The sequence below is a fragment of the Vigna unguiculata genome, chromosome 9 (assembly GCF_004118075.2).
Source record: "Vigna unguiculata cultivar IT97K-499-35 chromosome 9, ASM411807v1, whole genome shotgun sequence".
Classification (NCBI taxonomy): domain Eukaryota; kingdom Viridiplantae; phylum Streptophyta; class Magnoliopsida; order Fabales; family Fabaceae; genus Vigna; species Vigna unguiculata.
The window spans coordinates 7,427,675-7,450,744 of record NC_040287.1 but is presented as its reverse complement, the minus strand read 5'-3'; the positions used below and the strand labels follow the sequence as shown (position 1 = coordinate 7,450,744).

Genomic DNA, 23,070 nt, shown 5'->3' with positions numbered 1-23,070 from the left:
GTAAAATTGGGTATAACAGTGAACCCAAAATCTGATCACAAACATGAATATATTTTTCAACAAGTCCGTGTAACATCACAACCATGAAGAAGCGTGATCATTGCTCGATTTCCTGAGCAAGAGTAGAGGTAGGAGGTAATACTTCATTAAATTCATGAAAAAGATCAGTCACCTTACCCACATAATCTCCCACAGGGTCTTGAGTACAAGAAGCAACCACATTAAGCAGGTTGTGACAAACACCATATAGACGTTAAGTGTCATTGGTGTATAGTAATTTGGCCTGTTCCCAGATTTCATAAGATGTGTCGTAGGCATGAAACAATGGTTTCAAAGAAGTGTGAATCGTATTCTTGAGAATCATGCATATGTGAGCATCAATTCTCTTCCAACGAGGAAACTTAGTGGTATCAACATTAGTCACTTTGAGGGTAAGATGATCAAGATACCCCTGACTCTCAAGCCAAAGTTTAACGTCAAATGCCCATGTCGAATAATTCGTGCCATCTAATTTATCAATGGGCAAGTACACATTGATATTTGGAGGAAAAATGGACGAATCAAACATGGAGGCGATGGAAGTGGACGAAGCAGCAGCGAAAGATGCCATGGAGGAGAGAAAAAAACCCTAAAAATTGAAAGTGCTCAAATGGAAACACGAAGCCCAGATCTGGAACGCTGAGGGGGAGGTGAGTACAATCGTGTGGTCGCCGATCAAAATTGAACCTCCGGCAACGGTGATGGCCGGTGGCCGGCGGCCTACAATGGTGGACGACGATGGATGACGATCGGTGGTGGTGGACAGCGGCCAGCGGTGGAAGGCAGCGCTGGCAGTGGACCAGAGACAGAGGCAGAAAAAAAAATCCTTAAGCTCTAAATACCATGTTGAATATAGAGAAAATATGGTTTAAGATTAATCTCATTTGTGTAGAAAATACACATAGAGGTTGTATTTATAATAAAGAACATATCGGCTAAGTCCAAAATACATACGAAGAATAATAACAATAGAAATAGAAATTAAGATATTAAAGATATCTTAATAGTTCTAAATATAAGTACCACGGTAGCTATGAAGAATGTTACTCTAGAAGAATCATGGTCCAAGGTGAAGCCTTTAGTGGACCAATTTTGAGTATTTGAGGATGTATGTCACATGTTCATGTACCGTATGGTTGGAGGACCAAGCTTGAGAACGAGAGTTTGGGTGTGTAATTTTAGGAATTAGCGAGAACGTGTATTTGGGTGAATGATCCTAAGATGGTGGCTAGTAGAGATGTAATTTGAGTAAGATGAACAATAGGAATGGGATGCAAGCTTTGAAAAACAAATATTATTAGATCTTGAATGGGGTGATGCTGAGATTAATATAGAGGAAGAACTTGAGGTATAAATGGATGAAAACACCAGAGTCAATTGATGAAGGTAGTAGAGAAGATCAAAATACATGAAATGACAATCCTATGAATACAAAAGAGTTCAGTACAAAAGGAATAATGATCACACAGGTCCGCACTCTGATAAAGGACTTTGTGAGTGGTGAAAGTCTATCCAAGGAGGAAGTTAAGCTAAATGTGGCCTTTAGTAGCTTTTGCAATCCATTCTGAAATTATCTAAAAGCCGTGAGGGGTTCGAAGTGGAAATTAGCAATGGATTCTGGATTCTGAAATTAATTCCATTGACAAAATCAGATTTATCCAATAGCAACCAAAACCATTGGAGTCAAATGGATTATTAAAAGATTAGTTGAATGAGGTTGGAGAAGTTGACAAGTACAAGACTCATTCAGTGACCAAAGGGTATTTTCACAACAAGGAGTACATTTCACTGAAGTATTTACTTAAATGGCTTGAATGGACGCAAAACAGGATATTGACACTTGCAGCACTGAGGAGCTGGAAGATTTACCAGTATGAAATATTAAATCAACATCTCTCCAAGGTGAGCAAGGATATTTATATGTGGGGCTGCCAAAGCGTTGCGAAAAGAAGTGAAGTGAGCGTAACGTGTACAAGCTTCACAGAACTTTGTATGGTAAGCAACCTTGAAAGGCTTTTTAATCATATTGAAACACGTTTAATTAATGATGGTTTCCAAAAGTGTCCAAAATGATCAGACCTCATTCAACAAGATGAGCAATGAAGGTAAAGTGCTAGTGATGATGATTTAATTATTGTGGATAATTTAATTTACACTAGTGATGATGAAGCCAGATGCTAGATTTTAAGAATTCTATTGAGAGTATTTGACATGATTGATTTGTAGCTTTATACCTTATTACAATGTTTTCAATCTTTTGCTCCTCGAGAATTAAGCAAATATCAGGTTTTCAACTGCAACTTCAACTGCAACTCATGCACGTAGCTTACCAATCATTTGTTTACCATTAAAGATAGAACTTATCACTACTCCTAGAAAGTTTTAGGGACAAAACCCACTCCTTATTGCTCTCCTAAAAAGACTTACAAACGAAGTTTATCTGTCATACTATTATGTAAAGCTTACTAGTCATTTGTTCCCTCGAAGCTAAAACCCCTTATACTTGTTAGGATCGAGTGTTTATCATTAAGCCAAAAACTATAGTCATTAGTCATGATACAACTCTTTTTACTTAAGAGTGTAGCAACCCAAGCGTCATGATTCAATTGTGATCCAACCCACTTGACCTTTGCCATGGGACAATTGATGCCATGTGTAACAATCTCTTTCTCAGCAATTGTCCTACTAGGAATCTCACTCTTGGATTATGACTAGGCTCACCTGGCCTTTGCCACGTGACCATTATGCAACCACGGTCCCCCTTAACAATTGCCCACCAAAAATCAAATTTGTGACCTTGGCTCTGATACCAATTGCTAAGAAGTGGACTTTAAGCCTAACTCAACCCAACAAACTGACTTATAAGGTGAGGTTTGTATTCACTTATATACTATGAAATTGCTTTACCAGTCAATGTAGGACTTCCAACACATGTCAAGATATATACATTTGGTATGTGGGACTAGACATTAATGAGTAGTTCGATAGCGGTCCGATAGCAGGTGGAAGATAACAAACAACAAACTTTCTGATAGTACATGACAATTGTGCAACTCACAATTTTCCCCTTGAAAATTGCTTACTAGGAATTTAACTCTTGACCATGGCTCTATTAAATGGAATGATAGAGAATATAAAATATAAAGAGAGCTTAGATTGAAAGAAGCTAGTGCTTGTTTTATTCATGAAAGATGAAAGCCTTTTTATAGGCTTATACATAACAAATTCACTCCTAATCTCCAAGCCACTAAATCATAACAAACTCATGTTCTACATAAAATAACAAACTACTAAATTAAGGATAAATGTACTTAAATAATTTAAAAGAATCACTAATGTGTAGAGACATGCATAAACCATAAAAAAAATATCATAAAACTACTTCTAGAGTCTTTCACCTCGTGTTGACACACGTACAAACATGTCAACAATCATCTCCTACCAATACAAGGCTTTTCAGACACCAATACACCAACAAAATCTTGAAGAAAATCTCTTCAAAAACACATTGTTCTAACCATCAGATGGTCCTTCAACATATTGTCTAATGGATTAAAAAACTATACAAAAACAAAAAGACACGCACAACAAAGGAGACCTTTCTCACCAAATCTCGTTAAGATACAAAGCAACTTTACACAAGCTAAAAAAATTAAAACAATTAAAATAGTTAGTTCTCTTTACCTTAATACTTCAAAGTTTAATAACTCATTTTAATTTTTAAAAGACTCATGTCTCTCTTTCAAAGAATTCCTTATGTTTCACTTTCTAAACCACTTAAAAATCTTGAATTTGAATACTCAATTATTTGAATGCTTTAACTCTCGATCAGATTACTGTATTTATGGGTAACGTCTAAACTAAGAAACCAATTTGAATACTCAATTATTTGAATGTTTTAACTTTCACCCAATTTACTATACTTATGGGTAACATTTAAACTAAGAAACCAAATTTATCTTAACCAAATTTATCTCTTATAAGATTTAAGGCACAAAAATACTATAACAACCTAATTAAGATTTAAGGCACGAAAATACTATAACAAACTAATTAAGATTTAAGGAACAAAAATACTATAACAAACTAATTAAGATTTAAGGAACAAAAGATACTATAACAAACTAACTAAGATTTTAGTAACAAATCTCACATCCAAAATATATACTTACGTTTATATATTACACACTACAATTTACATATAATACAATATATACGTTTATAAAGTTTACATATAATAAAATATATAAATATACGTTTATACATTATGTATATATTTATTATATTATGTTATATATTACTTTATTGTATACTAGGGAAAACATATCGCACATGTATTTTTTAATTTTCATAAAAATTTAATATATATAATTAATTTTTAAAATAATTAAATGTAAAATTTTAAAAATAAATTATGTACATAATATTTTTTTTCAAAATAACTGTTAAAGACTACATAGATTTTTAGAATAACAATTAAAAATAAATTATTTATAAAATAATTAATTATTAAAATAATAATTAAAGATAAAATTAAAATAATAAAATATGGACACAAAAAATGTATTATTTTATATATTGTTATAAATTAAAATATTCCATTAAAACATTTAATATTTTACATTATATATTAATCATTACATTAAAATATTATTTTAACTATATATATTATTAAAATATTCTATTATCTCTTTAAATTATTATAGATAATATATCTTACACTTACTTCTTAGAAAATAAAATGAACACTTTAAATTATAATTAACAAGTTGTTTTATTTTTATTTAAAATATTTAACTTTATTTGTATATTTTTATAATTATTATAATTGTTAAGATCTCGTATCTTTAATGATATTTGTTGGTATACGTATAAGTGTTTAATTATTCGTTTTTTGATATATCATAGTATCTGACATGTGAATTATCATTAAAAAGGTTGTTAAACTTGACGGGTTATAAAAATTTGTAAAAGTTTTGCAAACTTGACGTATAAAATTGCAAAAATTCTTTATTAAAAATATTATAAATAACATACTAAATCAGATATTAAAATAGAATAATTAAACAAAATAGTTAAAGGGAAAATAAGTCCATACAATTATACAAGTTCAATTCAAATTACCCGAAATATATTACTTGATCTCTCAAAGCATTTTTATTTCTACGATAATTAATCACTTTGGATTAAGTCTGATTCATTCCAAGTTATGGAGTATCAATATTTCAATTTAGATCAAGTATCAATGTTCAACATAGGGATGTCAAAAATATCCGTACCCGTGGGTATTTGCGGATAAAACCCGTATTGAGTAGGAAATGGATATTAAAAATGGATACCCGTTACCCGTGGGTACGAATATTTTTGATACCCGCATGTTAACGGGGCAGGTACGGGTATCATAGTATCCGTACCCGTGGATACCCGTACCCGCTAAACCTTAATTCACAAAAATACCCATATATATATATATTAGTAAAAAACATTTTGTCCTGATTTTTTATAAGTTGCACATCTTGTCTTCTGTCTTCATTCTTCCAACTTCAAGTGTTGGTACGTTGTCTTCTTCCCAGTACATCCCTTGACATTTTTCTCTTTCCCTTCTTTGAAATTGGACATATACATCAAACCATATATAGATAGTGACGTTTATGGTATGCTTGTTGTCAAATGATGAAATCAAAATAAGAATACTTGGCACGTGACAGTTGAGATTTATTATTTTATTATTTTTCAAGAATCAATTTGAGAGAGTGGGCTTGTTGATCAAAACACTAATTAAAAAATTTTCATTGTGTTGAACGTCATTTTATATTTATTTTTACAATTATTTGAACTTGTATGGACTTGAGTTAGTTTGAAATTTATTTAAAATTTATGACAGTTATGTATTTTATTTGAATTTATGATTAAATATTTATTTTTTAAATAATTTTGTAAATATCCGCGGTACCCATGAATATCCGCGGGTATGAAAAAAAATAGATGGGTACCCGCATAACGGATACCCGACAGATATGGGTACGGGTACGGAGTGAATATTTATCCAGCGGATAGGGTACGGGGGAGCTACTACCCGTACCCTATCCGCCCCGTTGACATCCCTAGTTCAACATGTATCTGTTTCTGAAATTTAAAAGATACTTTACTGATACTTATTTATGAAATATCTAATCTATTAATTAGTAATATTTTTATGATGACAATGATTTATAATTTTTATGTTGAAAATTTTAATACATATGATTTTAGTTTTGAATCACTCGAAAACAATCTTATATTTATTATATTTTTAAGAATTACTAGTGATATACCACGGGTGGTGTTTTGTGGTTTTTTTTCTTTTAGTGTTGTATTTTTGATAGAAAAAAATGTTAATTTTTTATGTAATGGGTATTTTTTTTCCATAAATATCGTTACAGAATATTATAGTTGGGAAAATTAATATATATGAACTCTATACGTTAAAGTGAATTTAAGTGTCGTAGTTATGTTTTAAAATATGTAATTTAAATTTCGTTTTATAGGAATTTAGATATTTAATTCTTATATTTATTTGGATTCTAAGATAACAGACAACATTATATGATAAATAGTATGAAAAATTGTTACCTTTTTTAAATGTGTTATTTTAGATCAGTAATATTTAGACACAAAAAATAATAATTCTCTTATAAAACGAATAAGTAGTAATCTTTAATTAATAAAAATAAATAATAATAATTAGTAAAGTATAATAAAAGTAAATATTACTAATGTGTGTATTTCAACTTATCATATATTTTGCATTTTGTTTATTTTTTAAAATTATATTAAGGAACCTAATATAATTATGCATGATAAATTTCAACTTCATATCATAGTTTTGCATTAATTAGTATTAAAAATAAATAATTTTTTTTTGTTTTCGTTGTAAATAATATAATTCTAATTTAAAGAGGTAATTAATTATTATCAGATGTTTTCGGAACCGTATATTTGCTTCAGTTTTTTTAAGGAACAACATTAGACTTTTTGTTTGCTTTCATTCCCAGTTCAGTCACAGTTCTTGCCTTGTCTGGTCCGCTGTGTGGGTGTGGGAGAAGATGTCATTTTCGGGTAAATACAGCTTCAAAATCTGTTCCAAAACTCCATCTTCTTGTTGTATCCGAGTGATGTAAGTAGTATTTAACTTTTGCAGTTGATTTTGCGTTATTATAGTTATATAGCTTTTTTGTGAGTTTTTATTTTGTGATCGGTACTTGTATTTTGTTTGTATTGATGTTTGAAATATTATTGATGCATTATTTGTTAATTTGTCTTACATGCATGTCTTATATTGTCGTTTCCTCGCATATATTACATTGCAGGGGTTTGGGGATTTTGAAGATGGTTTTATGCTTGAATGGGAAAACAAACTGACTCTTGGGACCAATTATTTTACTGACCGAATGGGCAATGTTATGAACTTAGAGTTTGAGGAAGATCTGATAAGAAAGGGAATTTTTCGAATACCACCTTATTTCGAGGAATTTTATGAACTGAGAGACTTACATTATGTTTGTACTGTATTTTGTGGTGATAGATATTTTCGACTGAGGATTTTCGACCTACAATGGACTGAAATAGAATACCGAGGTCTAGTTGATAGTTACATTGCAGAGGAAGATTTGGTGTGGTCTAGGTTCTTGTCTTCTTTCAGGATTCTCTTAACTTCCAAAGAGGTAAATGTGTAGCATTTATCATTCTTGTTTTGTGTAAAAATAACTATTTCATATTTTAGTCTAATATTGTATGATTTTCGGAATGCAGTCTACAATTAGCTTGGATCCTTATTTCCACCTATTTTGGGAGAAGAAAATAGTTTTTGACCAGGAGATGGAGTTTGTTGATCCAAATTCTAAAACTTTCAAGTTTGAGTTTCATGTGACCCATAATGCAACAACGATTTTTCGTGGTCCAATTCGGAAAATGTTCAAGTACTATAATCTGAAGGATGAAGTCTAGCATACCTGTTAAAGGAGTTTGTCGATGCATTGATTATATGAGTTTAAAATACACATAAAATGAGTCTAGTAATACACATCAGACAAGGCTTTCCTTATAATGATTACATGAGTATAATGAAAAACATTACACAAGTCTAGTAACACACATTAGATGCAATTTTTCATACACTAATTAGACAAGTATTAGAAAAAAATTATGAGTCATTCATACGTCGATTAAACGAGTCTAAGAATACATTAATTAGATGAGTATAGGAAAAACATTTGAGGAGTATGTTGATGCATTGATTGGACGAGTCTAACAATACATATTAAACAAGTCATTCATATATTAATTAGACGAGTCTAGCAATATACATTAGACAAGTTTGTCTCTAGATACATTGGATGAGTTTATTAATCCACATTATATGAGTGTGTGCACTCACTGATTAGATGAATTTTGTAATACACGTTAGACGAGTATGTTCATACATGAATTAGACAAGTGTACTCAAAGACATTATATGGGTATAGCAATATACATTAGAGGAGTATGTCCAACGTTGATTAAACTTAGTGAAAAACATTAGATGATTCATTTCATACATTAAATAGACGAATCTAGGAATATATATTACACGATTCATTCCATACATTGATTAGATGAGTATTACAACATACATTAAATGAGTTTATCTATACATTGATTAGACAAGTCTAACAATATACATTAAATGAGTGAGTTTGTTCATACACATAGTAGATATTAAACGAGTATATTAATATACATTAGTCAAACTATATTCATTCTTTGATTAAATGAGTTTTGTAATACACATTAGACGAGTGTATTCATATACTGATCAAGCGAGTGTGTCCATGTACCAATTAGATGAATTTAGCAATACATATTATATCAACATGTCATTGCACTAATTAAACGAGTACAACAATACAGATTAAACTAGTCAGTGCATACACTAATTTGTATTTTTAGCGAGTTCACTCTATATATTTTTGTATATAGTTTGTAATTTTAGAGAGTTTACCCTATATTTCTACACATTTTATCTTTTATATTTTTACAAAGTCTACTTTTTACATTTTTACATACATAATTGATTTTTTAAACCTATAAATCATTTTTCAAGTTCATTTCATTTAAAACTTAATTTTAAACTTAAAAATGTTTATTATTTATTTTTTCAACCTTTAAATCTTTTTTAATAAACACACAAACAAACATCCGAAAGATAAATTTAAAACTAATTTTAAATTAAAACAATAACATTTATATATTTTTTAAATTAAATTAATTATGTACGAAAAAAATGTGTTTACACTTGATAAGGATAGTTTATATTAAAAATATGGTTACAAAACAATTATCAAAACCAATCATCTTTATAATCTTTATTAATAGTTATAAATACTAATAGTTATATATTAATTTTTTTTTTAAATTTTTTAGCTTCATTTTATTTTGTCTTAACTTGATTAAAATTCATACTGTTGGCTTAATTAAGATTTGAGATCATAATTTTAGAATTATTTATCAACAAATAACGTTATTCTTTTTAATTAATAAATGTTAAAAGTTTCTTTCATAATAAAACCTATCGTATTTTAAGCTTTAGTTAATATTACAATTTTTTTTGTCAAACCTTACAGGATTTGTAAATGTCTATTAATAATTTTTATTAGTATTAATTAAAATTATTTATATTAGGTTAAAATATTTTTTTGGTCCCAATTTTCGTCAAGTTTTGTCAAATCAGTTATAATTTTATTTTATTTTGTTCAAATATGTCATAACTTTGGTTAATTTTGTTCAATTTTGTTCTTTTTTGCTAATACCGTTTAAATCATTAACGAATAGGACTGTCGCGTGTCACTTCCTTTTTTTTTCTAATTTTTTTTAAACGTGCCACGTGTTAACCCAACAACGTGCCACATGTTAGAGTCAATGTTTTATATTCAATTTAGTTCCGTTAGTTTTGTTCAATTTAGTCTCAATTTGTGTTAACATAAACCAATTTTGTCTCTCTCCAAATTGAAATTAAATTTATTTTTTATATTAAAATTCACATTTTTATTTATTTATTTTATATAATATATTAAAATTCACATCATTATAACTTTTATATAAAAATTAAATTTGATTTTATCTGTGAGAGGGACAAAATTGGTCAATTTTAAACAAAATTAGAACTAAATTGAACAAAAATAACAAATATAGGGATTAAATTGAATATAAAACATTGACTTATGCGTGACATATTGCTGGATTGACATATGTACATTTAAAAAAAATTAAATAAATAATTAGAAATTAAAAAAAATCACGAAGTGACACCTAACAAATGTTCATGACCGATTTAAACGATATTAACAAAAAAGAATCAAATTGAATAAAATTAACGAAAATTTTGACTTATTTGAACACAAAAACAAACTTAAGACTTATTTGATAAAACATAAATAAAATTGGAACTAAAAAATATTTTAACCAACTCTTAATTAAGGTTGACTAAACATATTATATTAATTAACTAAAGTATAAGGAATGAAATATTGTAAAAGTTAAATAACAAATTTTGGGTTTCTAAAGTGAAAAAATAAAATAAAATCCTACTTTGATATGTAAGATAAGAGAGAAAATTACAGATTAATTAATCAAATATTTTCTAATCTAATCCTTTATATTTTGCAGATTTCACACTATAAATATTAAACAATAAAAATTTACTGAGAAACTCGTCCACACCTGTCTCTGGCACGCGAAGAGAGAAATCGGAGATGTCATCGCACACTAACGATCCCCGTCAGCCATCGGCGGCGAGACCCTACGTGGCACCGCAGATTGCACCGCAGGATCTGCCGATCGATTACGCCGGATTCATCGCCGTCATATTTGGCGTTGCCGGCGTTATGTTTAGGGTTTGTATTTGAAGCACCTCTTCGCCATCGATCTCACTACTGAATTTTCGTTTCGATGCGTTAACACTTTTTTTTTATTCTTTTATTTGTGAAATCAGTACAAACTGAGCTCCTGGCTGGCACTCATATTCTGCGCGCAATCCGTAGCGAACATGCGGAATGTCGAGAACGATCTCAAACAAGTTATGATGGCTATGATGTGAGTTTCTTCGTTTTCCTCTGTTCGATTCCTGTTTGCTTTTTCTTTATGAGATTTATTTGTGGATCTGATTGCGGGAGCCGTTGTTTTAAATAGAAGCGTAGCAAAAGGTTGAATAAATGTCCATAGGTTTGGGAGGTAGTGTATTTTCCACGGTTTCAGTTATTTTTTCTTTTTCAAGTTTCTGAATTTCGTATAGACTTAGGGCTCGAAAGAATAGGCACATCCGTTCTTAAGTCAGATTTGGAGGCTTATTTTTATGGCTTGATGAATAGGAAACTAAAATCAGCAGTGAGGATCTTTCCCTTCCTTTTTTTTGTGGAAATTAGTATTATTTTACTTAGTCATTTGTTCCAGAAGTGCCAGTAGTAGAATCAAATGAAATTTTAATTTTGTATAAGATTCAGTCTTGATTTGAAGACAGGAACCTGCTAAACAGATGACACTCAATATTAGCCTTTGTTAGGGATTGGATCATGATGAGAGAATTGATGTTTAATGTAGAATTCTAGATGTTCGACAAGCTAATTGATGAGATTAATCAGGCCTCTGATATCTGAACTGTTCGCTTGAAATTATTTGCCGGTGTTTATACGTCTCACCAATCCATCTATTTCTAAAATAAAACTAAAAGGACGGATCAGCATGGATAGTGAACCACCAACTATCCCACATGCTTTATAATCCATTGGATCAGCATCAGATATTCCAAAATTCATTTGTTGGACATAGAGAGAATGAGTCTGAGACTCAAAGGCTATTAGGGTGTAAGAATGTATATAAATATCGAACATTATTTTCTAAAAATATTTTAAAACAATAAAATACAATATAGGTTTTTTTTATCAAACTAGTCATAGATGATGAATTTGATTTTTCTTTTCTCATTTTACTGATTATAAAATTTAGATGTTTTAATGATGTATGTTTTACTAATCCATTTCAATTCAATTCAAAATGCATTTTAATAAAATGTTTAGGTGTTTTATAGAAAAGAAGAAGAATGGCTCATAATGGAATGCAATGGAATAGAACATGTTGATCTGTTGTTTGGTTGCTTATTTTTTTGTCTAGGAACGGGAGTAGAATTTTCTCCCTTTCCATTCCGCCCCCTTCTGTTACTTAACTCCACAACTATGTTTAAATATGTTTTTCCCTTTCACCCTCTATTACTCACTCTATTTCCAGCTTTCCAAACATAGCTCTCAACAAACAACAAGAACAACGACGACCTTATTTCACCAGATAGGTTATATGAATAACAGCCTATTGGGCTTTATCAAAAAATTAAATTCTCATGAATTTTATCCACCATGAGATCCTATTTCATAACTTCCTTCAGTGTCATTTTTGTTTCCCTCTACCCATTACATAGAGAAGACAAGCTTCTGATTTTTTTTCTTTCAATTCTTCAGGGCACTCCCAACCTTTTTCATTCCAATCAATACTCTTGATAGATTCCTTTTACTGCAGAAATTTTTACTTTAGTGGAGTATATGCTTTGCTCCAATGCAAAAACTGAGTAAATGTTGAATCTTGTTCTGTCGAGTAGATAGGACATCTACTTCTCACAGGTGTTTCCTTCACCTAAAATAGTTATAGGATTGCGGGCCATAGTCATTTAAGTGCATCGTCATTATTTTTAACTGCTTACTATGTAGGTATTCCTATCAAATAACAACATTCTTGTGTATGGACTGTTAAAAAGTAACCAAGATTATATGTGGTGCAAACTTCTTTTCCTTTGTAACGACCCTGCAACTTTCTGAAGCATGTTTCAACTCTTCAAGGTTTTTCTTTTTTATTCTGCTTCTATCTGTTGTAATGCGTGCAAGTTCTTCACGTTCTTTACTATAAACCCTGATGACGGAAATTTTTTTTCTCATTGACTTAAAAAATGGCTGGCCCTTGAATTTGTTTCCTGAGTTTGATACTTCTCACATGACATGGCTAAATTCCAAGCAACACAGAACAATAGTTAGAGATGGATAGCACATGTTTAAGGGGGTATTTGAAGTACATAGAGATTTTGGAGGGAAATGTCTAGTTATAAGACAGGTAACGTTACATCTGGATAAATGAGTATATATGGATAGCGTTTAGTAGTTTTAGGAATCTTTTTCAGAATTCAAATAATTGGAGAAAGAATGTCTAGTATAAAGAAGTGAGGAAGCCAATAGTCCGGCAGAAAATTACTTGCATTCCCATGTCATGGTAAAACTGCATATCCGTCCATAATGGCAGGGTTAAAGGTCAATGAAAACATGGGAATTGTACTTTTGGAGAAAGAAAAAATGCCCCAAAGATTGTGAAAACTTGTTCAAAATGTTGAGAATGTTGTGTTGTTTGCTTTTTTGGAGAATAGTTTAACATTGTTTGGAATAAATGCAATCATAGAGCTTAGGAAACTGGTAGGATAGTAATGTCATTTTGCTTTTCTTTGGAGCTAGCATTAGATGGAAGTTTCGTCATAGTTGTGGTTCATCAATCATGCTTATAGGTTCACGTCTCCTTAAAACTCGAAGGACAAGAGATCCTCTTTAAGACAGGTCGTCTAGGAAAATAATCTCCCATAATAATATACTAAACACATGCAGTTTGGTTACTTGCACCTTTTTACAAGTATACGATTTGGGTATGTTGAAATTCTCCAAAGGTTTAACTTGCTGAAGTAGTATTCTAAAAGTAAGTGATAGTATTTTAACAGTTACATGCATACATACAAATACAGACATGGTGATTTGCAGCATTTTATTTTTCTTCATTCTTCTGTGGCAATGTGAACATAAAATAGTTTGTCCTCAATTTCCATCTAATAGAAAGTTCGACAGGTTTTCTTGAGTTTTAAATTATTGACTTTATGTTAATCTGAACCTCAGGTTTTCTCTAATGGGATTGATAACAAACTACTTTGGACCTCCCAGACCCGTCAAACAAAGCTAAAATCTCAAGATTTTGAGGTAGAAATACTCCATTTTTTTAAGTGAGGGAAGTTTATGTTATTCAGTTCCCCTTTTCATTATGTGATTTTACTAGTCTGTATTAAAAAGATGGTTTACTACGGGGAGAACTACACCATTTTGCACATTTGTTTTTGTAAACTTAATTTTAAAAAATTAGTTCAAAATGGAGTGACTTACATTTTAAATACATTCTATTTTCTTTATTCTTTTTAAAATTTATTTTAAATAGCTTATCGAAAAATATTAATAAATTCTTTTAATGTTTAATGTTTTATTAAATTAAAAAATGTGCTTTGACTTTTGAAAATAAAATACACTAGTATTGAAATGTCACAATTTAAAAAATATATCTCAATTACGATGGCGTAGAATGTTTGATTAGAGAACTTTAACGATATATTATGTTGTTTGGATGAGAATTTTAAAGGAAAAAGAAATTTTATAATTTTATAAAAGTAATTGGATTAGTTAATGAAATGACTAAGTTAGAAAATCTACTTTTTCTTTTTAAAATTTTTTAGCTTCATTTGATTTTGTCTTAACTTGATTAAAATTCATATTGTTGGCTTCATTAAGATTTGAGATCATAATTTTAAAATTATTTATCAATGAATAACGTTATTATTTTTTATTAGTAAATGTTAAAAGTTTCTTTCATAATAAAATTTATCATATTTTAAGTTTTTTAGTTAACATTAACGATCTTTTTTTCACATGTTTAAAATACTTGTTCTTTAATTTATATATTTTTAGTTGATTTTTTTAATTAATATTAATTAACCTTTTTTCTATTAATATTACGATATTCTTGGTCAAACCTTAAAGGATTTGTATATGTCTATCAATAATTTTTATTGGTATTAATTAAAATTACTATTTTTATTTATATTGTTAGAATTATGTTATTAAAATTGTTTATATTAATTAAGATTTTCTGGATTAATATCAAATTAAGAATTCGATACAAGAAACAAACAAAACTATGAATTGAAATTACCAATTAAAGGAACATGATACGTGCAGCAAAACCATTGAGCCCATTATGTTATCACATTTTGCATGCTTTCTTTTTCTTTTTCTTCTCTTTTATTTTCTTTTAAGGCTTATCTTTTTTTTTTTTAAGGCTTAACCTTCACAATGGTTCAACCTACTAGAGATGACAATAAGAAAATATTAAGATGGTATTATTTTTAGGGTTAAGTACTTTTTAATTTCTAAATTTTGACATAAAATTCATTTAAAAAAACCTTGATATATTTTGATTTTCAAACTTTAAAAATAAATAAATATAATCTTTTTAATTTAATTGTATTAATTTTTTTTTGGATAAATATACTTTTTGTATCTAAAGTATTACAAAAAATTGAAAATGGTTCTTACTCAAAACTTTGAGCTGTTTGGTCCTTCTATTTTGGTCTCTAATTACAACATTAAAGTTTATTCTATGTAGCAAACGGGGTTTCAACATCAAGGATGTTCACACATGTGATGAAATGTGTCTATTATGTATTGTTTCTTTTAATGAAATTCAATTTGTTATTAGTCCTTGTATTGTTAATATCAGTTGTAATCAGTTTTAGTGTTGTAAGTTTGAGTTATTATCTATTTGTGTGTTGTAAGTTTGAGTTATTATTAGTTCTGTTATTTGTAAGTTTGAGTTTTTGTGTGTAGTCTCTTTGTTGTAAATTTGAGTTGTTATTAGTTTCTCTATTATCAATTGGGGATTTTGGTTGACGGACGAAATTGCTTCACGAACAGACATGGGTTGTGAACAGAGGCAGATTTGTTGTTTGCATCACAAGCAGACGAAGGGTCCATGTAATATCATGATTCAATTTCCCAACTATTTGATCTTCCTGTGAACCTTCAAGCTTTGGCGTACAAAGCTTAAAAGAATTTTATGGGATATCATAAACTTCCAGTGTCAGAAAAATAAATGGCGCTTTGTGTCGTAGTGATAGGTTACTTCTTGCAGAGAACAAAAGAAATTAATTAAAATCCTTAATTGTTTCTTAACAGCTAGTTCTTATACCATTGTTATATGCAGCCGGTTAAACAAAGTTGTACCCATTAGCACAAACACTGATACAAGAATGAACATGTACTGTATTTTTATCTATCGTTTTTGTGATTTCCTAGTTTAATCAACATGCATGAAGGGTGTCAGGGCCTACTTTATATGGTGCTGGAGTTTTGTGAATATTTAGAACAAGATGAAGGGGATTTTTTTATTTATAGGGAAAATGGATTTTTAAGCAACTAGGAAATCATCACACCTTGCTAAAGTACTCTATGGAGTAAAAGATGTGCAAGGATACTTTCCTTTCAGAAGCCATCTAGAGGAGGTTTATCTATTAATTCCTTAACCGACTAAAAACACTCTTAAAAAACACATGTATCATTATTTTTGAATCTTGGTCATAATGAACTTCATTTATTGATGGATTATGCCCAGTAGAAAGTCATTTTAATGTGCACATAGGTTCATATATTCTAGTTATGAACTTGATTTGGATGTTTTAAAATATATTCAAAAAAATTAATATATCGATATATTTTGAGTGTTCGAGAAAAGATCACACTATAAAATCTAGCAGAAAATCTGGATTTCATTTTTTCATTTCAACTTTTGATATATATATATATGCTTAAAATACTTTTTTGTCCTAATTTTTGTCAAATTTTGTTAAATAAGTTCTAATTTGTTTTTGTGCTCAAATAGATTGTAATTTTCGTCAATTTTGTTTAATTTTGTCTTTTTTGTTAATACTGTTTTGTACTGGTCCAGAGGGGGTGGCTCGGTCTTAGGCCGAGAGGATGGATGTAGCGTGTGATAGATGGGGTCGGCAGAGTACCGAGGGAGGAGGATATTAACTGAATTCCGTGTTTGGTGGGATTTTTGAGAACTAATATGGTTTTTTATATATATTTGGAGATATTTTAGGAAGCAGAGATTTCGTTTTTATTCGGTATTTTTAGAATTTAATATTTTGTAACTGATTATTCTATAAATAAGAAGGTTGCTCCCATGATCAAGGGAGGAAGGATTTTTTTTTACCTAAGTAAGTCTGAAAAACTTTCTTTTTGTTTTGGTGAAGAATTATTTATTATTTTTCTGAACCAGAACATTGGCGTCCACCGTGGGGTTCGGTAAAACTCGATCCTTACCCCATTAGAATAACAAGCAGAAAAGAGACAAACTTGAGGATGAATAGAGGCAGAGGAGCGGCGCGTGAAGGACCTACCAGGCAGCAGATAATGCAAAGCATTCTGGAGCTGCAACGACAGAATGAGGAAATCAGACTGAAGGCAGAGGCTGATCAGGTTCAACTAGAAAAGGAGAGAGAAGAAACTCGTAAGAAGGCAGAGGAAGATTTACAGGCTCTTCGGGAAGAGGCTTTGGGAGAAAGAGAAAGATTGCGGAAAGAGGCCGAAGAAACACATCAGCGATTAGAAGAGGCGCTTCGGCAACAAGAACAGCTATGGAAGGCAAATGAAGAAATGCAAAACCGATTGGAGGCCACCAGGGTTGGTTTCCGATATGCTAGTTGGTTGAACCCCGATGTGGGTGATGCCAGTTCTCTAGCAGATTCGATCATGGAGGAGCCAATTCCACTGAATTTCGTAATTCCAAAAATCACGCCTTTCACAGGGAATTCTGATCCCGAGTTACATTAAAAAGCGTTTCAGGCCCGGATGATGATATCGGGGGGTAATGACGCAATACGTTGTAAAATGTTTGTGGGCACGCTAGCCGAGATCGCTCTGGAATGGTTTAACACCATACTGAGTTCTTCAATCAACTCGTTTAATGATTTTAAATGTCTTTTCCTGAAGAGATTTTCAGCCAACAGGGCCAAACCAGTGGAGATGGCAGACATGTTTGATATACGACAGACAACTGAAGAGACACTGAAGCAGTTCCCCAATCGATTCACCAATGTTAGTATGAGGTTAATTGACCCTAACGAGGGTTTGCTCGTCAAGGCCTTCGTGAAGGGACTTCGAGCCAGTTCTTTCGGTGAATCCTTGTACCGATATCCTCCAAGGAACTTAACAGAGATTAGGCAAAGGGCAGCTGTGGAGATAGAGACCGAAGAGGCCATGCGTCATAAAAAAGCAGGGGACAAAAGAACGTTGGCCCATTCCCGGAGTGAACGAGATGTGAAAGCTTATCGAAGGAGAAGGGCTCCACCCCGGACGAAGTCGGATCGGCGTTTTGTCCCCTATGTAGCACAACAAGGACCGAGTATCGACGAGTTCAGAAAATCCCAAGTTTCAGGGTGGCTCTCGCCCAAATACTGGAGGATGCGGAAATATCAAAACATTAGCGCTATCCTAATATCACGGGGAGGGCACTCGGCAGTAGACTGGATGCTTGGTGTGAGTTTCATCAGGCTAGAGGCCATGACACAAATTCGTGTTATGCTTTAAATAATTAGCTTTCTATGTTAGCAGATAGGGGACTTCTGGAGAAATTCATGAAATCGGATACAGACGCGAAACCATCTGAAACTCGCACGGTTCCCGATTTGCATGAGACACCTGTCCTGGGGGATTTTAATATGGTAGCAGGAGGTTTTGCGGGAGGAGGACAGACTAGCTCGGCTAGGAAGCGATATATAAGGAGTGTCATGACTACAGCCAAGATTGACAGGCCGAAGAAAGTTCCAGCTATAATATTTTCGAGTGATGATTTAAAAGGAGTAATCCCACATGAGGATGATCCCATAGTCTTGTCTATGATTATGATGGGAAGTAATGTTCATAGGGTGCTAGTTGATCAGGGGAGTTCTGCCGATGTGATGTTTTGGAATACCTTTATAGGGTTGCAAATACCGATGGACCAATTAAAGCCATTTGACGGAGTACTTGTGGGTTTCTCAGGAGATCAGGTGGAAGTTAAAGGGTATGTTGATCTTCGAACGACCTTTAGGGACAAAGAAGATGCAAAAACTATATTTATACGGTATATAGGTTTCAACGCTCCTTCATCATACAATTTACTGTTGGGAAGGCCTTCTCTCAATAAATTGGGAGCAGTGGTATCGACGGTACACTTGAAGATGAAGTTTCCTTCTGATGATGGGAAGGTGCTCACTTTATCTGTAAATCAGGAGGTCGCTCGCAAATGTTATGAAGACAGTCTAAGGTTAAGGAGGAAAGTTGCATATTCAGTAAGCACAACGGAGGTAGTCATAGATCTCGAGTTAGATCCTAGACTAGTACACCCTGAGAGAAGACCTCAGCCTGTAGGAGAGGTGAAAAAGGTGCTTATACAGGGTAAGAAGTTAAGAATTGGAGGGGATTTGAGTTTAGAGCAAGAGCAACAACTTATACAAGTACTGGAGAAAAACCTTTCTTCATTTGCTTGAAGTGTAACGGATATGACGGGAATAGATCTCGATTTTTTATGTCACAAGCTTAACATTAACCCTTCGGCTAAACCTAAAGTTCAGAAGCGTAGACGGTTGAGCGGAGATAGTGCCCAGGCAGCTACTGAGGAGATATGTAAGTTATTAGAAGCGACTCATATACGGGAGATACAATATTCGACTTGGCTAGCAAATGTGGTGATGGTGAAAAAGTCCAATGGAAAGTGGAGGATGTGTGTGGATTTCACGGATTTGAATAATGCCTGCCCAAAGGATTCGTATCCTTTGCCTAATATAGATGCCTTAGTTGAAAGTGCATCGGGCTGTGCTTTGTTAAGTTTCTTGGATGCTTATTCAGGCTATAATCAAATCAAGATGCACTCATCAGATGAAGATAAGACAGCGTTTATGGGAGGAACAACTAATTATTGTTATCGGGTAATGCCATTTGGGTTAAAAAATGCAGGAGCCACTTATCAAAGGTTAATGGACCGAATTCTGGCGTCCATGTTGGGGAGAAATGTCCACGCGTATGTGGATGATATGGTGGTTACTTCAGTAGAAGAGAAGAAGCATAAGGGAGTCTGGAGGAATTATTTGTTACAATCAACAAATACAGACTTAAGCTTAACCCCGAGAAGTGTGTTTTTGGGGTTAAAGCAGGAAAGTTTTTGGGTTTCTTACTTACCGAGAGGGGGATAGAAGCTAATCCCGATAAATGTGCAGCCATCATAAATATGAGAAGTCCAAGTAATGTTAAAGAAGTACAAAGACTGACGGGGAGGATGGCGGCCTTGTCCCGTTTTCTTGCTAAAAGTGGAGATCGGGGTTTTCCCTACTTCCAATGCTTGAAGAAAAATGAAAAGTTTCAATGGACCGATCAATGTGAGGAAGCTTTCCAAAAATTGAAAGAGTATCTAAGCAAACCACCAGTATTGTGCAAGCCTGAAAAGAGCGCTGATCTAGCGTTGTATGTTTCGGTGACCGAGCATGCAGTCAGTTTGGTGTTAGTCCGAGAGAGCGATGGGGAGCAGAAACCGGTGTATTTCGTAAGTAAAGTGCTTCATGGTGCTGAGGTGAGATATCCCACTATAGAGAAAGCCGCGTTGGCTGTAGTAGTGTCCGCTCGGCGTTTAAGGCATTATTTTCAGAATCATAGTGTCAAGGTGATGACGGATCTGCCGATCAGGTACATATTACAAAAACCTGATATATCGGGCAGGTTGGTTAAATGGGCAATAGAGCTCTCAGAGTATGGAATACAATATGAATCACGAGGACCGATCAAAGCTCAGTTTTTGGCTGATTTTATGGTGGAGTTATCTGAACCACCTGTTGTGGATCAGAGCGTAAGGAAGATAACATGGATCCTATCAGTGGATGGGGCTTCTAATTTAAGAGGTAGTGGTGCTGGTATAGTTTTGGAAGGGCCAGAAGGAGTATTAATTGAACAATCGTTGAGGTTTGCTTTCAAAGTTAGTAACAATCAGGCAGAATATGAAGCTTTGATAGCAGGGATGCTTTTGGCTAAAGAGATGGGTATCACTAGGCTGTTGGTCAAAAGTGATTCCGCATTAGTAACAGGTCAGGTGACCAGAGAATTCCAAGCTCGTGACCCACAGTTAGCCAAATATTTAGAGGTCGTCCAATTTGTTGCGAAGAATTTTGTTCTCTTTGAATTTGTGCATGTTCCGAGGGAACAAAATTGCCGAGCTGATTTGTTATCCAAGTTGGCTAGTTGTTCGAAACCGGGGCAGCATAAGTCGGTGATAAGAGAGACATTGGTAGTTCCTCGGGTAGATACGCGGGAGAAGCATTAGGTTTTGGAGATTTTGACGACTGAAGAATCTTGGATGACACCTTTAAGAAGCTATCTTGCAGATAACAAATTACTTGAGGATCCTAATGAGGCGCAGAAAATAAAGAAAAATTCAAGTCGATATACGCTGATAGATGGTCACTTATTTAGGTATGGATTTTCCAGACCTTTGATGATTTGTGTAGGAAGGAGGGAGGCGTCTCGGCTCATGGCCAAACTTCATGAGGGCATTTGCGGGAGTCATGTTGGGGGGGAGAGCATTGATGTTGCGGATAGTTCGGGGAGGGTTCTTTTGGCCCACTATGAAGAATGACTGTGTGGAGTATGTCAGGAAATGTGAATCGTGTCAGAAACATGCCGATTGGAGTCGTGCTCCGCCAGAGGTGCTGCACTCTATTAATACACCTTGGCCTTTTCACACTTGGGGAATAGATATTCTGGGACCGTTTCCTAAAGGGGTGAGACAATTCAAGTTTTTGATTGTGGCTGTAGAGTATTTTACAAAGTGGATTGAAACTGAGCCAGTTGCTGTGATCTCGAGTAGTCGGGTCCGAGAATTTATTTATTATTTTTCTGAACCAGAACACGTTTAAATCATTAACGATCATGAACAGTGAGTGTCACATGTCACTTATATTTAATGAATGTGTGTAAACTATATTGTTTTCAAGTTTTGTCATTATTTTTGTTGTTGATGTTTTTAATAATTAATTTTTAATTAGCAAGATCAAAGTTATTTTCTATTAATAGTTCATTATTTTTTTTGCTAATTCTAATGGGAAAAACTTGGGACAATATTAACGAGTATCACAACCTAAATCATGACAAAACGGTGAACCAAACAATAAAAGAGTTTTAAAAACATAGTTCGAAGTTATCAACATAATTTATTATAAAAAAACTATGACAAGGTCAACAAAAACTAGATTTTTTGTCCGAGATGTGTTAGTATTTTACAACTCTCGTTCGAATATAACCTTTAATTAAATGTGCCAAAAAAATTGATGTTGTTTTTAAATGTTTAATTTTATTCAAAAGTAATTAAGAAAAATACTGAAAAAAAACAAAAGTATTTTTTTATTGTTTGGTCTTACAGGGACAAATCCTCTCTTTTACATATTATGAAAAATCAAATTTACATGATTCTTTAAATAAATCAATTTGAAAATTTGTTATTGTTTGAAACAGGTTGATTTTTAATTTTGAAAAGTTTATATTTTTTTTGTTATTTTTGAATTGTTTAAGATTGAGTGTCACATAACATAACGGCGAGCCAGACACCACAGTAAAAGAAAAATAAAATTATTTTTCACTTTTTAGTTCTTTTAAAAGTGTTTCAAAATCAGATCATATGCGTCCGACAGCACGTATTTCCAAAGTTATTTTGAAACTAATTTTATCTTGTTAAAAGGATTTTTTTTTTAACAAATAAACATTATGTTATAAATAAATGATGCCAAAAGGAATTTGAAATTAAGTCTAGATTGGGTCATATCCAACACGCAGTAAATGGTTCAGCAGGTGTAAAATATGAGACAGTGATAGGTCTAAATGAATGAAAATACCATGTTAAAAAACATATTTCAGGTTAAGTAGTGAGTCTCAGGTTGTTTTTGTGTGGTTTATTTCTACATAATATCCTCTTCCTATAATTTTGAAATTTTGAATATTGGCGTTAATCAAAGTAACAACTTAATCTATACGTGTGTAAATGTACAACTGATTTAACAATAATATTTCATATTTTGTAATTTAGGCATAACTA

The 23,070-nt window shown here is 32.4% G+C and overlaps 2 protein-coding genes across 4 annotated transcripts; both read left to right on the top strand.

Annotated features, from left to right (window-relative positions):
- Window positions 1-10,733: 10,733 nt before the first annotated feature.
- LOC114196238 (protein Asterix) lies at window positions 10,734-16,127 on the top strand. 3 transcript variants are annotated; one of them, XM_028086822.1, is made up of 4 exons: window positions 10,734-10,949; window positions 11,048-11,148; window positions 14,028-14,108; window positions 15,870-16,127. In XM_028086822.1, the coding sequence occupies exons 1-3, from the start codon at window positions 10,809-10,811 to the stop codon at window positions 14,089-14,091; spliced, it is 306 nt and encodes a 101-aa protein (XP_027942623.1). In that variant the 5' UTR covers window positions 10,734-10,808; the 3' UTR covers window positions 14,092-14,108; window positions 15,870-16,127. The 3 variants fall into 3 exon arrangements, with proteins under 3 accessions (XP_027942623.1, XP_027942622.1, XP_027942621.1); XM_028086821.1 differs by lacking the exon at window positions 15,870-16,127 and adding an exon at window positions 15,562-15,863; XM_028086820.1 differs by lacking the exon at window positions 15,870-16,127 and having other exon boundaries at window positions 14,028-14,298.
- A 2,432-nt stretch (window positions 16,128-18,559) lies between these two features.
- On the top strand, window positions 18,560-19,486 carry LOC114162932. The gene has a single exon (XM_028046946.1). It carries the CDS (start codon window positions 18,560-18,562, stop codon window positions 19,484-19,486), a length of 927 nt encoding a protein of 308 aa, XP_027902747.1.
- Window positions 19,487-23,070: the final 3,584 nt, after the last annotated feature.

Bases quoted from the DNA above. Each gene is read 5' to 3' on its own strand.
- LOC114162932 (XM_028046946.1), top strand. From the start codon at position 18,560: ATGTTAGCAGATAGGGGACTTCTGGAGAAATTCATGAAATCGGATACA.
- LOC114196238 (XM_028086822.1), top strand. From the start codon at position 10,809: ATGTCATCGCACACTAACGATCCCCGTCAGCCATCGGCGGCGAGACCC. The intron at 10,950-11,047 runs GTTTGTATTTGA...TTGTGAAATCAG, and splicing joins TTGCCGGCGTTATGTTTAGG to TACAAACTGAGCTCCTGGCT. The intron at 11,149-14,027 runs GTGAGTTTCTTC...TCTGAACCTCAG, and splicing joins CAAGTTATGATGGCTATGAT to GTTTTCTCTAATGGGATTGA.